At 30.3% G+C, this 16,190-nt stretch overlaps 4 protein-coding genes across 6 annotated transcripts; 1 reads left to right on the forward strand and 3 right to left on the reverse strand.

Moving 5' to 3' along the window:
- The first annotated feature begins 2,958 nt into the window (after positions 1-2,958).
- Positions 2,959-5,155, forward strand: LOC111311515 (polyubiquitin). Its single transcript, XM_089756183.1, has 2 exons — positions 2,959-3,023; positions 3,596-5,155. Exon 2 carries the CDS (start codon positions 3,596-3,598, stop codon positions 4,967-4,969), a length of 1,374 nt encoding a protein of 457 aa, XP_089612309.1. The 5' UTR covers positions 2,959-3,023; the 3' UTR covers positions 4,970-5,155.
- A 395-nt stretch (positions 5,156-5,550) lies between these two features.
- On the reverse strand, positions 5,551-6,675 carry LOC111311516 (NAC domain-containing protein 1-like). The gene is made up of 2 exons (XM_022910954.2): positions 5,903-6,675; positions 5,551-5,757 (listed from the first exon to the last, which is right to left on the reverse strand). The coding sequence occupies exons 1-2, from the start codon at positions 6,194-6,196 to the stop codon at positions 5,551-5,553; spliced, it is 501 nt and encodes a 166-aa protein (XP_022766689.2). The 5' UTR covers positions 6,197-6,675.
- A 2,328-nt stretch (positions 6,676-9,003) lies between these two features.
- Positions 9,004-12,528, reverse strand: LOC111312962 (uncharacterized). Its single transcript, XM_022913753.2, has 4 exons — positions 12,274-12,528; positions 11,161-11,404; positions 9,986-10,275; positions 9,004-9,905 (listed from the first exon to the last, which is right to left on the reverse strand). The coding sequence occupies exons 2-4, from the start codon at positions 11,378-11,380 to the stop codon at positions 9,102-9,104; spliced, it is 1,314 nt and encodes a 437-aa protein (XP_022769488.2). The 5' UTR covers positions 11,381-11,404; positions 12,274-12,528; the 3' UTR covers positions 9,004-9,101.
- Positions 12,529-12,684: 156 nt separating this feature from the next.
- On the reverse strand, positions 12,685-15,270 carry LOC111311517 (uncharacterized). 3 transcript variants are annotated; one of them, XM_022910956.2, is made up of 4 exons: positions 15,181-15,270; positions 13,557-13,617; positions 13,171-13,271; positions 12,685-13,085 (listed from the first exon to the last, which is right to left on the reverse strand). In XM_022910956.2, exons 3-4 carry the CDS (start codon positions 13,262-13,264, stop codon positions 12,937-12,939), a joined length of 243 nt encoding a protein of 80 aa, XP_022766691.1. In that variant the 5' UTR covers positions 13,265-13,271; positions 13,557-13,617; positions 15,181-15,270; the 3' UTR covers positions 12,685-12,936. The 3 variants fall into 3 exon arrangements, with proteins under 3 accessions (XP_022766691.1, XP_022766690.1, XP_089612459.1); XM_022910955.2 differs by lacking the exon at positions 13,557-13,617; XM_089756333.1 differs by lacking the exon at positions 13,557-13,617 and having other exon boundaries at positions 15,155-15,270.
- Positions 15,271-16,190: the final 920 nt, after the last annotated feature.

Consider the following 16,190-nt stretch of genomic DNA (forward strand, 5'->3'; position numbering starts at 1 on the left):
ATCATTTATTATCATGTCAAAATAAAAAAAATTTATTTTTAAATTTTTAAAAAACATACAAATAAAAAATATGAAATTTTATATAAAAATTTCCGAAATTTTCAAAAAAATAAATATTTTTGTTAAATAAAAAAGTTAAAATTTGAAGGGAAAAAAAAAAAAAGAAAAGGATTGGGAAAACGGTGAAAGAGGAAGGGGGGATGCTTCAGCATCGCCAATATCGTGATTGATAAGTCAGATCGGTGCTGATTCGCCATGTCTGGAGCGATTAATCCCATTTCACCCCGAATTGACCAATCGACTGTGGCAACGCCTCCTCCCATCCCTCTTACCCCTCCCCCCCCCCCCCCCCCCCTTCACCCTCATTCTCTTCTCTCTCCTCTTTCCGTCCTTCTCCCTCTCTCTATTCTTTTCCCTCTTTCTTTTTTTTTTTTTTTAATTTTGAATTATAAAACCATATTTTGTATTTGGAATTTTTATTTTTCAATTTTTTTCTATTTATAATGATGTAATATTTTGTTAGCATGTGTATAATTTTATTAGATATTCATATTACATAATGATTTAACTAATAATGTTAATTTAAAATATTAAAATATATGATAGAATCAAATTTTGAGTATTTAATTAAAATTTTTAAAAAAAATTAAATTGATATAAAATATATAGAATAAAAATTTAGATCTCTACTTAAAAGTTTTTTTAAATATTAAATTGATATAAAATATATAGTATAAGGGTTAAATCAATACTTAACCCTTAAAAATTTTAGAAATGAATTTTAAGATTATTATTCTGTACAACAACATAATATTTAAACTTTATAAGTAAGAATATCATTATTTGTTTATTTGTTTTTTATAAAAATTTACTAATTTCCTAAAAAAATATCTTAATAGTCAACCATCGAATTTTGCTTGTCAAGTTTAAAAACTTCATAATTAATTACATTGTATAAAATAATTTTTTATGAATTAATGTATATGTTTTCAAAAAAGAGACTAACAGTGTCTTTAAATTGAAGGTAGAAAAAAGAAAGAAAAGTAAAGTAAATGAATGTAAAAGAAATAAAACACTTGTTTTTTTATTTGGATAAATTTTTAATTTAAAAAAAGAAGGTAGAAACCAAATAACTTTTAATTTTTTTTGTAAACTCATTTATTTTAATACTCTAATTTAGAGGAAAAGCTAGGGAAAGGAAAGTTAAAAATATTTTTTTTATAAAAAAATTATTATGTTCATATTTTTATTAATACTAAAAATTTAATAAAAAAATCTGAACAAATCATAATCATCTTATAATTTTTTCAAAATCATCTTTTTTTTTAAGTAAGTTTCACATATCTCTTTTAATATAAAATTTTTTTTATAATTTTTTTGTATTTGATTTAGATGAATTGTTAAATATAAATAGATATATTTTTTTAGATTTATGAGATGATAGACTAATTCGAAATTCATCAATACATGTTTGTAAAATATCTTTTTGTTTTATTTGATTAAAAATCATTGATACAACAGTAATTGTGAAGCTAGATAAGATAACAAACACATCATAGCTTAGGAGTGTTCTAAAATTACAAGCAATGAAAGTTTATAATTGAAAAAAATTATTATAATGAATTATTTCCTTTATTTTTTACTCTTTATCCAAACAATAGTTGTTAAAATTTTTTTTATTTTCTTTCCTTTATTAATTTTAATTATCCAAATAATAATTACATGTATCATTTTCTTTTCTTTAAAAAACTTTTTTTTTATTCTTTTTCTTTTTTTTATTAATATTTATCAAAAAATAATGTAAGTTTATCCTGATAAGTTTATTTTATACTCAGTAATCTCCATGCATTTGCAGCATTAATGTTATAGGTGTAATCATCTACTAATCAATTTCATACAAGTTCTCAAGGCTTATAAAGAGGTGGCTCATCTTGTTGAAGCAAAAAGTAACTAGAAAAAATAACAATATATAGAAGGAAACTTTGTGTGTTTACCTATATGTTATACTGTCAGTTTTCAATATTTATTTTGATTTGAATTGAAATTTTACGTATACATAAATCTGTTTATTAAATATATTGAAAATTTATGGCTCAACCATTAATTAACAATTCATAGTGTTAGATCAGTTAAAACTTGGGCAATCAACATTATATGAGCATTAACTCCAATGAAATTCATCTTGAAAATATTATTGAAGGTTGCAATTTTAAGAGTAGTTAAGTATTTAATTTTTTTTAGTTGAGTTAAATAAATAAAAATTTAAAATTTACTTCAATTATTTGGTATAATTATTTTTTAAAAATGATATTAATAGATTCAATGTTTAAATTAAAAAATATGTAATCTATTTTTACATCCCCCTTCAAAGGCATTCTTTATATAAAAAATAAATATAAGTTGAGAAGAGTATATTAAGAATTTTAAAAAATAATAAAATATGTAATGGAATTTGTAACAATATAAATAGAGGTTGAAAACTTAAGAAAACTTAAGGATAGAGTAAGAAATTCAAAAAAATTAATAAAATATGTAATGAAATTTTTAATAATAAAATGTAAATAAAAATTTTTAAAAGTTAATTACAAATAAAAATATAATATTTATAGTATTTGCTCATATGTTACGTATGTTAGCCGTATTTTTTAAGATTATTGAGTTCAACAAAATTTATGATCGAAATGTTTTAACATAGATAAAAATTGAAGATTAAGAATAGATTAATTTTTTTAATAACTTGCCTAATTTTAGTCGTACGAATGCATAGTTTTAGGCTTTTGCCATTTTATTTCCTCTATTTTATTTAGAAAAGAAAAAAATCTTACTCGGCGCAACGGTACACGCGGAGTCGAAATTTACGTGGCAGTAATTGATTGGTTATCTTATCGGCAATATCGTCATTAAGTTGGCAAATTCCATCTATAAAAAAGGCGTAGATCTCCAAACCCTAGCCTCCTTGTCTTTTGTTCAGCGAACAATTTTAATTTCAACGCTTCCAAGCTTTTTCCAAATTCTCTTTCAAGGTAATCATAATTGTTTCGATTCAATTTTTAATTTTAATTGCTTTGAATTTTGATTGATCTTTCCGTAGCAATCAACATTTTGATCGTCTTTATTTATTATGAATTACGTTTTATATTTTTTCAATTAACTGAAATCTTGTTTGTGAATCGTATTATCTTGAATCTGTTGCCTGGAAGGAGGATAGCTTAATTATTGGTGGAAGCTTTCAATAGATCATCTTTATTTTTCGAAATTCAGTTGTAAAAATGTAATTTTTTTTATTTGTCGCTATTGGTTCTTTGAAATTCTTAATTTTAATTGCTATATTATTTGTCGCTATGGCTTTTGATCTACACTTTTTTTTGTCATAATTTTGAATTTTCTTGATTTTTTTTTTATTTTTAATTTCGAAAGGGCTTGTTTTGGTTGTCATGCTGATTTTATTTTCGTGTTTTATGTATCTACTAATCCATTATTGGTCCGTGAGTAGTGATTTTTGGGTTACCACTTTGATTTTTCTGCTAATCTTTTAAAACTTTTGAGATCCTAATCCGTTGTCGATCCTTTGGTTGTTGGTCCCTTTATTTAATAGATGCAAATCTTTGTGAAAACCCTCACTGGCAAGACCATCACCCTTGAGGTGGAGAGTTCTGACACCATTGACAATGTGAAGGCCAAGATCCAGGACAAGGAAGGGATCCCACCAGATCAGCAAAGGCTTATCTTTGCTGGCAAACAACTTGAAGATGGTCGCACGCTAGCTGACTACAACATCCAGAAGGAGTCCACCCTCCACTTGGTTCTTCGTCTTCGTGGTGGCATGCAAATTTTCGTCAAGACTCTCACTGGAAAGACAATTACCTTGGAGGTTGAAAGCTCTGACACAATTGATAATGTCAAGGCTAAGATCCAAGACAAGGAAGGAATCCCCCCAGACCAGCAGAGGCTTATCTTTGCTGGAAAGCAGCTTGAAGATGGTCGTACGCTGGCAGACTATAACATTCAGAAGGAGTCTACCCTCCACCTGGTGCTTCGTCTTCGAGGTGGCATGCAAATCTTTGTCAAAACCCTTACTGGCAAGACAATTACCCTTGAGGTTGAGAGTTCTGACACCATTGACAATGTGAAGGCAAAGATCCAAGACAAGGAAGGGATTCCACCAGACCAGCAAAGGCTTATTTTTGCTGGAAAGCAGCTCGAAGATGGCCGCACCCTAGCTGACTACAACATTCAGAAGGAGTCCACCCTCCACCTGGTACTTCGTCTCCGAGGTGGTATGCAAATATTTGTTAAGACTCTCACTGGAAAGACAATTACCTTGGAGGTTGAGAGCTCAGATACCATTGATAATGTGAAAGCCAAAATTCAGGACAAAGAGGGTATCCCACCAGACCAGCAGAGATTGATTTTTGCAGGAAAACAGCTTGAAGATGGAAGGACTCTTGCCGATTATAATATCCAGAAGGAGTCAACTCTCCATTTGGTTCTCCGCCTTCGTGGTGGTATGCAGATCTTTGTGAAGACTCTGACTGGAAAGACTATAACTTTGGAGGTTGAAAGTTCAGACACCATTGACAATGTGAAGGCAAAGATCCAAGACAAGGAGGGTATCCCCCCAGACCAGCAAAGGCTTATCTTTGCTGGCAAGCAGCTTGAAGATGGGAGGACATTGGCTGACTATAATATCCAAAAGGAGTCAACTCTTCATTTGGTGTTGCGACTGCGTGGTGGCATGCAGATCTTTGTGAAGACCTTAACTGGAAAGACAATCACTTTGGAGGTTGAAAGTTCAGACACCATTGATAACGTGAAGGCAAAGATTCAGGACAAGGAAGGGATCCCACCAGACCAACAGAGGTTGATTTTTGCTGGGAAGCAGCTTGAGGATGGGAGGACTCTTGCAGATTATAACATCCAGAAGGAGTCTACTCTGCATCTTGTTCTTCGCCTTCGTGGTGGTTTCTAAGTTTTAAAGCTTAGAATCTGGTTAAGCAATTAAGGTGTTTGGTTGTTGGCCATTTGGCTTTAAATAACATCAGAAACTCATTTGGTTTAGATATTTGGTTTATCGTTTATGACTGTTTTGTGGTGCTGAACCTTTTGTGGGTATGTTAGATATATAATATATTTCCTGTTATAATGTGTTCTTATACTTTTGGTTTGTTGGTTTATGGATCTTTATCGATGTGCTCTGCTGCTGCTGCTGCTTTTGTACTTGTCACCATTACATATTTGATATGCTTCTGGTGTGTGATACCTTCATATCTTATGCTGCTTCTGGTTTGCCAGTTACTGCGGCAAGTTATCTTTCTTCAAGAGTGGGAGGTATTGCAGAGATGATATGCTTTTCTTTTTTTGGTTGTTGTATGGTAGGAGAGATGATATAATTTCTATTAGCTAATGATAAAGAAATTAAAAAAATTTCCATTCGAATAAGTAAATACTAATTTGACATGTATATTTTCTGTAAATCTATATACATTTTAAATGGTATCGGATTCGTATATACACCATAAATCAATTATTTATTTCTCTTTGCTGAACTGTCTACATGGACCACAAATCAACTTCCTCTAAATCATCAAAGCAACCATTGGTTTTTTGATAAGGAAAAGGGTTATTAGCTGTGAGTTGCAAATAATCGTCAAACAAATCATGACCCTGAGCCAATTTTGGATTCAAAGTTTCATTGTCTTCCTCCTCCATATTCTTATCGTTCTTCTTGTATATCCTACACAAAACCCATTCATCAAGCTGCAACAAAAATAACCATATTAGAATAAAAACCCAACAGATTAATCCCTGAATTCTGTAGTTAACCTTGAATATTTTCATCAATAATCTTTCTCAAGGAAATCATTTAAGAATTATAAAGGGAAAGATGGTCGAGGTAGTTGACCTGGAAGCCATTCCCAGCAGCACTTTCCTGGTTTGTAGGTGAAATCTTGTTGTGAATACTATATTCATGCATTCTCCAATCCGTACTTCTTACTTGTTGATTCTCCATTTCAAAGAAAGCATAGAACTCCCTGTATCCAATAGGGTCATTTTTAGAGTCTAAAGTGATAGTCTTTTTACAATTCTTCTTCCAAAATCCATCAGGAGTAGCACGATTCAGCCTATATCCTTTGGGGTACTTTCGATCTCTACAAGCGAAAAAATACCATTCCGTTTCTGTAAGTGGATTGTACATCCCTAACAAAAACAATAGTAGCAGTTAAGTCTTTCCTTAAGGCTTAAGCTCACACGTGTAAAATTTAATTACATTGCTATATATTTATATTAAAATAAACTCGATTAAAAAATTTAAATTAAATTATGAATAGGAAAAAAGAAGAAATCAAATGAAGTCAAAGTGCTAGTAATTACCAGTGAGTTGTTGAGGATTATGTTGGTAGATATTAACTTGTTGAATGATATTAGGGAAAATGGGTTGATTCATAACCTTTTTCTTCAAGAATTGTTCAATCAACTCTTCATCGCTGGGGAAGAATCGAACTCCAACAGGAAAAGAGTTGAAGTATTCTTCAATATTGCTTTCACCTTCTTCTTGGCCATCCGTTTGCGTTCTGGTTAGCTTGTTGTGTTGATCATTTTGCTCCATTTCTTCAAATTAAGACTGAGAGAGGATTTTGTTTCCATTAATATATGTAAACATAAGTACATGCATGCATACAAACAAATATGATTGATTACACAATTGAATTAGTTGTACATGCGAACATTAATTAAAGATATAAGCATGTCTTTACTAATTCAAAAATATAAAATGAAATTAAAATTTTTTTAATTTTTGATTTGGAAAATTAAGGAGAGATTTGAATCATATTTTGTAAAAATAAAAAATCATACATCAATTACTGAATTTAATGTTTGGATGTAAAAAATTAAATTGACATAAAATAATAATTATTAATTTAGATGATTAATTACCTTTTATATGAAATATATACTAGCTACTAATGTGCAAGGACAGCAAGATTTCTCTCCTTTTTTTTTTTTCTTGAATTGTCTAGTTTCTTATAATTTATATATAAAAGATTCTCTACAAAGCCCAAGTACTTGACCCAACAACAACGTATTTATTAATACACTTACGCAAGATACATGCTAAATATCTCACAGTAATATTTTACACGCATGTTTATATATTAATTATATCTCAAATAATCTTATAAATGTTACATTTAAAAGTAAAAATACCAATTATCATTAATTTTTGTGTAATATTTCTTTTTTATACATGATTTTTGAAATTCGAATTTTAGATCTATAATTTCAAATTCATTTATTTCATTAATCATCATTAAAATTAATAGAATATGCCAAGATGATATTCATATGATGTAAATTTCAATCCAAAAAATCAAACAAGCTAACCTTTTTTACCTCTATTGAAATGACAAATTTCATTAGAATTTAATGAGTTGATAAAATATTAGGTGAATTGGGAATATTTTAAAATTTGAATTTTAAAAATCATCAATAAAAATAAAATATTTCACAAAATCATATATATTTAATTCTATTTACTTCTTATTTTAAAAATAAAGATATTGTAAACATTGATTACATAATTAAACACTTGTGGCCTTATATTATTTCCCAAAGCAAATATTAATCTAGTCATGTCTACAATAGCTTTACTAGTATTATAGAATTAACTAGTATAAGCTTCTGCTCTATACAAAAATTTGCATGCATGAAAAATGAAGGAAGATATTTTAACTTTTGCATGCAAAATAATTCTTGTCAAATGTCATCATGTTGCTAAATGAAAAAAAGATGAATATAATTAATTAAAAATTCGAGTCAGATATGATGTATCAACTAATAACAAAATTAAAATCAAACAGTAAATTGATAAGCATGCGAACTTGTGATACTGATATAGCCAAGGTAAAAATTAGAATCATCATCCTTTTGGCTTTGCCATCTTCATGTGTAAAGAATCATTTTGCACGCTATTAGGCTTTTTTTTTTTTTGTCAACCATTTGAAAAAATTTTTCTGCCTTCAATGAAAACCAAGAGAAAACAGAGCAGGAAATGCCATTATTGATCGTTCTTGACAAGCTTCCTACCAGACAAAGACCAACTCTTGAGGAGGTCTATCTGTCAACACCAATTGTGTGTTTTTGGTTTTGTGATCATAGTGCACTGTGATCTAAAGATTATCTCTTTATCATTTGTGATCTTATCGAACAGGTTTGGCAACAAGTCCATCATCTTATGTGGCATTAATATATAGGGAAGCTGGTGATTGGTCACTGAATTCAGATGAGTACTGCAACTAAAGCTCAAGGGAAAGGCTCTGATCATTACTGTACTTCTCAAATTAGCATGGAGAAAGAAATCTCAGGGAATAGCATAAATAGGGATGCTTGGCATAATTGGGGATTAGAAGATAACATGTTTGTAAATTTAGCAAATTGCTTTTAGCTTTCTTGCTGTTGTTTTTGGTGGTTTGACAGTAATACTGCAATATGCAACTTGTTCACTTCATTGCAGGCTTGCTTACTTTTTTTTTTTTTTTGGATGAATACAAATCTGATTTATTCCAAAGGAAAAATGTTTTCAAAACCATATCCTTTGGCAAATTATTTCACATTGCATCAAGAAACAGGAAGTTCTATAAGGTGAAGAGAGAAATTATTGTCACAAAATGGAAAACTGAAAAAAATATAAAATTTACATGTAGAGCAAGTACAAAATTTAGAGGAAATTAAACATTATGATACATCCAGACAATGCGAATAATTAACAAAGGAAAAAAAATATGTTGGCTAAAAAATAAAACCTAAAAGCACCTTTTATATGTATAAAAAAATGACTCTAAAACTTGAGTTCAAAAATGGTAAACTAATTAGGTAATTAATATTTCGCTTAAAAACTATCCTACTAATATTAAATTATAATATTCCTCTCTTGAAGAAAAAAATTAGGCATATCATATGTATATATAAATATAAATATATCTTATGATTTGTTGGATTCTTAAATCTAATGACTAGGGTTTAATCCCCGATAACTTTAAATAATAATAAAAAAAAAAAAAGTTTAAGAAAGCCTCCTAAAAAAAAAAAAAAGCAACAGTATCTTATTTTTTCTTTTCTGAACTTGGAACGTCGAATAAAGAAAAGTCAAAATCCTCCCAGATATCACTTTGTTCTTCGTCTTGATTGACAGGTTGACTGACCATGAAATACGATTCGACAGTCCCTAGTTCCGGATAAGGAGATGGCGGAGATGCATTTAAATTCTGACCTTCAAACTCAAATTTATTGTTTTCAGCCATTGAAGAAGCTTCATTATTCCGTGCTACATTAAGAGTTCGCTGAGATGCATTCGAATTCTGACCTTCAAACTCAAATTTATTGTTTCCAACCAATGAAGAAGCTTCATTATTCTGTACTACATTAAGAGTTGACTGAAATGCATTCCAATTCTGATCTTCAAACTTAATATTATTGTTTCCAGTCATCCTAGATGCTCCGTTTTCTTGTGAATTCACATTAACAGTTGGCTGAGAATTAGCATTCGATTTCTGATCTTCAAACCCAATATTATTGTTTCCAACCATCATAGATGCTCTATATTCCTGTGAATTCACATTAACAATTGGCTGAGAATTAGCATTCCAATTCTGATCTTCAAACCTAATATTATTGTTTCCACCCATCATAGATGCTTCATTTTCCTGTGAATTCACATTGACAATTGGCTGAGAATTAGCATTCGATTTCTGATCTTCAAATTCATTATTGGTTCCAACCATTGAAGATGCATCATTATTCTGTGCTATAACAGTTGTAGGCTGAGTTCCATCACCATTACTCTCTTCTTCGTCCCCTCCATTCTTTTGCCTCTTCATGTATATCTTGCACAAAACCCAATCATCCAACTACAACACAAAATTACATTACTTTACAAAATTGAATTAATACAATATCGCATAATACATGAATTATTGAGAGCGTTTACCTTCATGTCATCCTTGCGCTTGGGGTTGTTTTGGGAGTTGCTGTCTTTAACTTTATACTCGTGCATTTTCCAATCAGTTTTAGTGCCTCCAGGGTGCCTGCCTTCATAGAAATCAAGGGTCTTTTTGTATCCAACAGGGTGCTTAGAACCATGAGGAACGGCTTTATCAGTTCCGGTTGGCTTCCAATACCCGTTTGGAGTAGAACGCTTTGGCCTCGATCCATTAGGATATTTTTTTTCTCTCGGAGTGAAAAAATACCACTCTGCTTCTGTAATTGGTTCGTTTTGAACTGAGCCATCGCAAATATTTCCAGTCATCAGTTTTTATCAAGGTAAAAAAAAATTAAAACTAATAATTAATTGAACTAACCATGAGAAATTATAGGACAAATCTTTTCTATCACGTCAATTTTAAACCCAACCAATCAAGTTAAAACGCGTAATCAATAACCATAATTTTAGGGACATGTCTTTAATTACCTGATTGGTTTGGTCTGCCACGATTCTGGTAAGAAGGTTTATCTACTAATTTTTCGTGAGGAAAGTAAAGAGATGAGACAGAAGTATGATTACTTCCTAAAATCCAATTGATATTTGAAAAGAATGTAGAAAAATAAAAATAAGAATAGTGTCTTATATTATCAATAAAATTAACAATTTCACCAAATTTTTTGTAAGATAGTCTATTTACAACTCAATGAAATTAAAAAGAAAAAATTTTCTAAAAAACATAACAATTGTTTAGGATCAAAATAATGTGGATTATTTCCGAATTATTATTAGTACACTGTTCAAATATATAATATTATATATGTTATGGCCATGTAAGTACATTAAAAATTGACCTCAGCCTATGGAATAAATCATTCAATTACATGAATTAATAATAAAAACTTAGTTCGGCTTATGCAAATTTTTTGTTCTACGTAAGGCATTTGTAATTTTTTTTTTTTTAAACTGCAACATCTTTTATATATATATATATATATAAAAATCTGTAACAATATAGCATAAACATCTAAATTCTTGTAAAACTTAATCAATTTAATAATAAATGGAAAGAAACGGAATAAGAAAAATATATTTTAGACGTGGATAATATAGAAAAATATAAACTAACGTGCATGGAAATTAAGTACGAATTTAAGAACAGAGTTTAGGGTTTATTTAGTTACCAATAAGCTCGGTAGGATCTTTACTGTAGAGATTAACCTCACGAATGAGGTTAGGAGGTAAGGGTTCTTTGTTAACCTTCTTCATCAAATAGTCCTCAAGCAACTCCTCGTCAGTAGGGGCAAACCGATATCCTGGAGGAAACGACTTGAAATACTCTTCAATGGTGGCTTCATTGCAGACTTGAGACGAGGTGCCAATAGCAGCAGCTGAAGATTGCATGCTATTTTGCTCATGAGGGTTTTGCTTCATTGTCGAATATTCAAGGAAACAGAGAAAAACACCCAAAAAAAAAAAAGACTAAATATTATTGGTCAAATAATTTTGATGATGTTATGTATAATATGAATACTGAGGTCACGGTATAATGCAATCCTTAAAAGGATATGAAATATAATTCTATGACTAAAATGCATTAAATAAAAAAAAATCACAGTTCAACTTAACTTGCACTACTTAAGTTCCTATTAACAAGGAATTCCTATAACGTTGAGAATTTCTACAGCAAGATTTTTTAGGAAAATTTAATATATTTATTTTTAAATTAATATAAACAATTATGTTAAAAAAGTTATTTTCTAGTGTTAAAATAAATTGTTTGTTATGATATTTTGTTCATGGGTTAAGTTATCCGTCCAATCCTAACCTGAGTCATTATTTAATCAATAAAAAGTAATTTTTATTTAAAATTATTAATATTTTTTAATATTTAACTAAGTAGATCTGTCTTTGGGTTGAGTATGGCCCGATTAGACATCCAAAAATCCTTCCACGGCTCGGCATGAGTGGCCCAATTTTTTAGAAGATGCCACATGTCTAATCTTTAAAACTTTTTTTTTTTCCAATCTTTATCAATCCCATGAATCGATGAAGAGAAAACGGCTTTCTCAACCGTTAAATATTTGTCATTGCAATCCACCCAACATTCTACAAATTTGAGAGCATTGCATGAGTTCCATTTAAAATTGTTAACAATTTCTTGAAATTGCTGTTTAATTAGCAAAATAAAACCATGATAATGTCATGATAATATTTTGTTGACAAATCAAAAAGAATACTGAGTTATATTGCATAAGATGCTTACAATTGTAATATCAAAGTTTTTGATTTCCTACCTTTTGTTACATGTGATTTTCTTCTGCAATGAAGTTTCATTCTTGTACTAAAAACTGAATCCAATTCCCCATTTTGATCCATAACTCTACTTTTCTGCATGTGGCATGCTGCCTTTTGTCTGCTCAATAACAAATTGATCACCGACCAGATGAGCAATAGAAAATGGTGGAATGCATTCTTAAGGTCGGATTATGGTTGGCACAACCTCACATCTGCATCTGTATTGTTTGCACATCGTAATTTTCGTTTGTTATAGCAAATGAAAGTCAATGAGAGGTTCGAAAACCAATTCATAACATGGCCAAACAACCTCAGCCCTTCGAAAGCATGCTGCAAAACATCTTCCAATAACAAGATTCCAGGCAATTGATTATACAATGCTGCTCATCATACAATTTATTGAGATCTAGTAATGTAAAAAGCAGTTTGGTATTGCTCCGCAGAAATTTATTGAGATCTAGGACGACTGATATCATCCTCAAACACGAGTCTGGCCAGATTGAGTTTGAAAAAAACAAAAAGAGGCACCGAGACAATTTTCTGAACTAAGAACTACTCTAAATGAAAAGCCAGACTAAACAAAGTCTGGCACCACAATTTCTTCACAGGGAATAGCAAATCAAACTGAAGTCATTGACAAAACAGAAGTAAAAGTCAAGTCTTCAAGATTCAGATGAAGACTTAACAATGAAATTCTGGCGGCTGATGGGATTCATCACCACAGGAGGGCCAGCAGTGCGGGGCCATGCCTGAAATTTTTTGTCAGTTTCTTCCCACCATTCCTTGTTTGAAACAGTGCGAGGTGTAGTCCCTGAGTTTGAGAGGAGAGAGAGCAATTACAAAACCTCTGCAATAGCCAATAACAAAAGCTTCAGAAAACTACAACAGCAACTTACCTCCAAAAAACTTCTTCTCAGCAACAAGCTGATCTGCTGCAAAAGCAATGGCAAATGATCCCGCAACAGAAGCAATTATATACTTTGCTGCCATTTTCAAACTGTAAACAAGAAGCCATGATCAAGACAAAAATGAGATAAAAGTTGCATGTGATAATAATGAATTTCAAAGCACCAGTCTGAAAGAACAATTAGATGAGCAGGCAACCTAACAGAGAACCAGAATACCAGTAAAAGTTTTATGTTACGAAACTTATTGTCAAAAAAGAAAGAGAAACAGAAAAAGTACTTATGACAAAATTCTCAAATGAACCACAAAATATATTCTTGGCCTAATGTATTTCGCCACATATGGAAAATCATAAAAGTGAAGAAATTCTCATGACCTGACATGTACAGTCCTAGTATGATACCAAAGGACTCAACGAGTAAAGTTTACTTCTCCCTCTGACAAGACAAACAATAATGAATCAGATTCATATTATAACACTCACCACAATGTGGAATACAGCACCTCAGAATGACATGCATCAAATCAGTGGCAATTTAAAACATTATTCAAAATTTCAGAACTTCATCTACTTTCCAATAGTGTAGAATGCAGATTGTCTCAAAGTTACCAATCTAACCTATATCCCTCTTCACCATTTGTTATTTGTCTTTTCCTTTCAATCAATAACTACTGTCTTCTAACATAATGCAAAAGAAAAACCCCTCCACTATCTCCCAAAAGGCCATCAAAAAGAACTTCACAACAATCACCATCTAGAATGCTTAAGAAAAGGATCCATAGGTATCCTATTCTATTGTCTTAATTTAATACCTTTAGGCTTAAATTTAAGTTGTAGCTAAAAACTGACTAGCTTAGACAAGTTTCTATGCAAATAACCGACTGATAAAAGGTTTTAACCAGCCCAGGAAATAGAACCAACTTACTTATGAAAAATAACTTATCACGACATTATTTGACCAACAAACAAAACCACTGGGATCAACTCTAAAGAAAGGAAGACTGGGTCTCTCTTAAACATACTAAATAATAATTTTCTATTACTAATTCCACACATCATATTTGACAGTACTTGCAACTAACCTATAACCCTAAGTTATAAAGCATAGAACTCAAATTCAGAAAGGGTTCTTTGAGATACGGTAAACTACAAACCTTCCAATCCAATTCAGGTTATTTCAGCAAGTTGTCTTTTATTCTTTTTTCACAAAAAACCACCCAATTAATCTGAATCCTTGCAAAGATAGTTATTACCCCATAAAGAAGCACATTGAAGGAAGCCTATAGTAGCTTTCAGAAGACATGCTAGAGTTGGTTCAAAGGCACATTCCCCATGACGAGATGCTTTGTTGGGAGCTTGTGTAGGCATTATTAGTTCTATTTGAGTCATAATTTAAAACTAGGAGTGTTGCCTTTTATCAGACTACGATCGTTAAAGAAACTATTGTCGAAGAATTTCCAGCATTATTGTTCTAGACATTGTGTGATCCAATCAATTCTAGCTGTGCAACTGACTCCTACTTATGGACTTCCTCTTTTTGCATAAATAAAATCAATTCCCTCTGTTTCCTCATGAATTTAAAACCTTAAAAACTGCCCAAAAACCCCTAATTACCTAGCCAATCCTATATCATCCCATATCTGCTTCCTTGTCTTCTAAGGGAAAAAAAATCCATCTTTCGAAATGAAATCTTGAACACAACCATAACCAAATTCGACCCATGAAACTATTACTCTTCTGATCTTATTCAATCCAATCTGACCCAAATTCATGCAAACCCAAATCACAAAAAGCAAAGCCTTTATCCCCAATCAATAAATACAACCAAAAAAGAAACCATTTTTTTTCTTCTCAATAACAAACGCAAAATGAATTAACGAAAACAAAAAAAAAAAAAAAAACAAAAGGGGAATATCATCAAAATTATGAAACGAAACCCATATATCTAGATGAAATGCAAAAGGGTTTTATACCCATTAGATGATCGGGTCGGATTTACCTGCGGTGCCGGGTCTCGGGACAAGGAGAAGCTGAAAGCTCTAGACGAAAAAAGGGTAAGGAGCAGCGTGCAAGAAGAAAAGATTGGGTCAGGCGTCGTTTTGTGAACGGAGGTTTAATTTATAGCCCTTTAGATCCAACGGCCACATTCTTTTCTTTCCATCCGACGGTTCAAGATGGGTAAGTATATTTTAGAGATAAAAACCCTTGGATTATTTTACAATTAAGTGAACTTAGATTTTTTTTTCTATAAAATTAGAATTATTTCCCCACTTTGAAGTCCGGTATTTAAAAAAAAATGTTTATAAAAAATTTTAAATTAAATAATATTATAAATAATAAATTATTACAAAAAATAATATTAATATTAAAATTAAAATAATTATTTCAAAATACTATTTTTAAATTATAAATAATAAAATTTAATTTTGAATTAATTATTTTATTTATTTTTATTCTTATTTTCTTTATGAAGTAATTTACCAAATTTCATTCGTACATAAATCTTTTATACTACTCTTTAAAAAATATAGGATTTTTTTTACAAATTTTATACACCAATAAAGATGATAAAAATAAATAACAATAAAAAAATAATAATATGATTATTACTCTATATTTTTTATATTTTAATTTATATATATAAATAATAATAATAAATTAAAATTAAAATCATATTTCATGTCACAAATTGTAATACGATAATATCATATTTTTTATATATTTCATATAAAACAACACATACAAATATAAAATTTATTAAATTTATTTTAAAATATTTATTATTTTTTATAAATTATAAATATAAGTAAAAATTACAATTACCATCAAATAAAAAAGGCCACCATCAAGGTTTAAGTGAACAAAGCATCGTAGTTTTTATTGTATGGATTGCATGAAATCACCATTTTGTGAATATTGATATAACGACCCATAGAAACATGAAGGCCATGCAAGTCTCCGACTAAGGTTTTTTTTTTTTTCTCTTTTTTTTTTGTCATCAAACATTAA

The sequence above is a fragment of the Durio zibethinus genome, chromosome 1 (assembly GCF_047325235.1).
Source record: "Durio zibethinus cultivar Kanyao isolate XHJ-2024 chromosome 1, ASM4732523v1, whole genome shotgun sequence".
Taxonomy (NCBI): domain Eukaryota; kingdom Viridiplantae; phylum Streptophyta; class Magnoliopsida; order Malvales; family Malvaceae; genus Durio; species Durio zibethinus.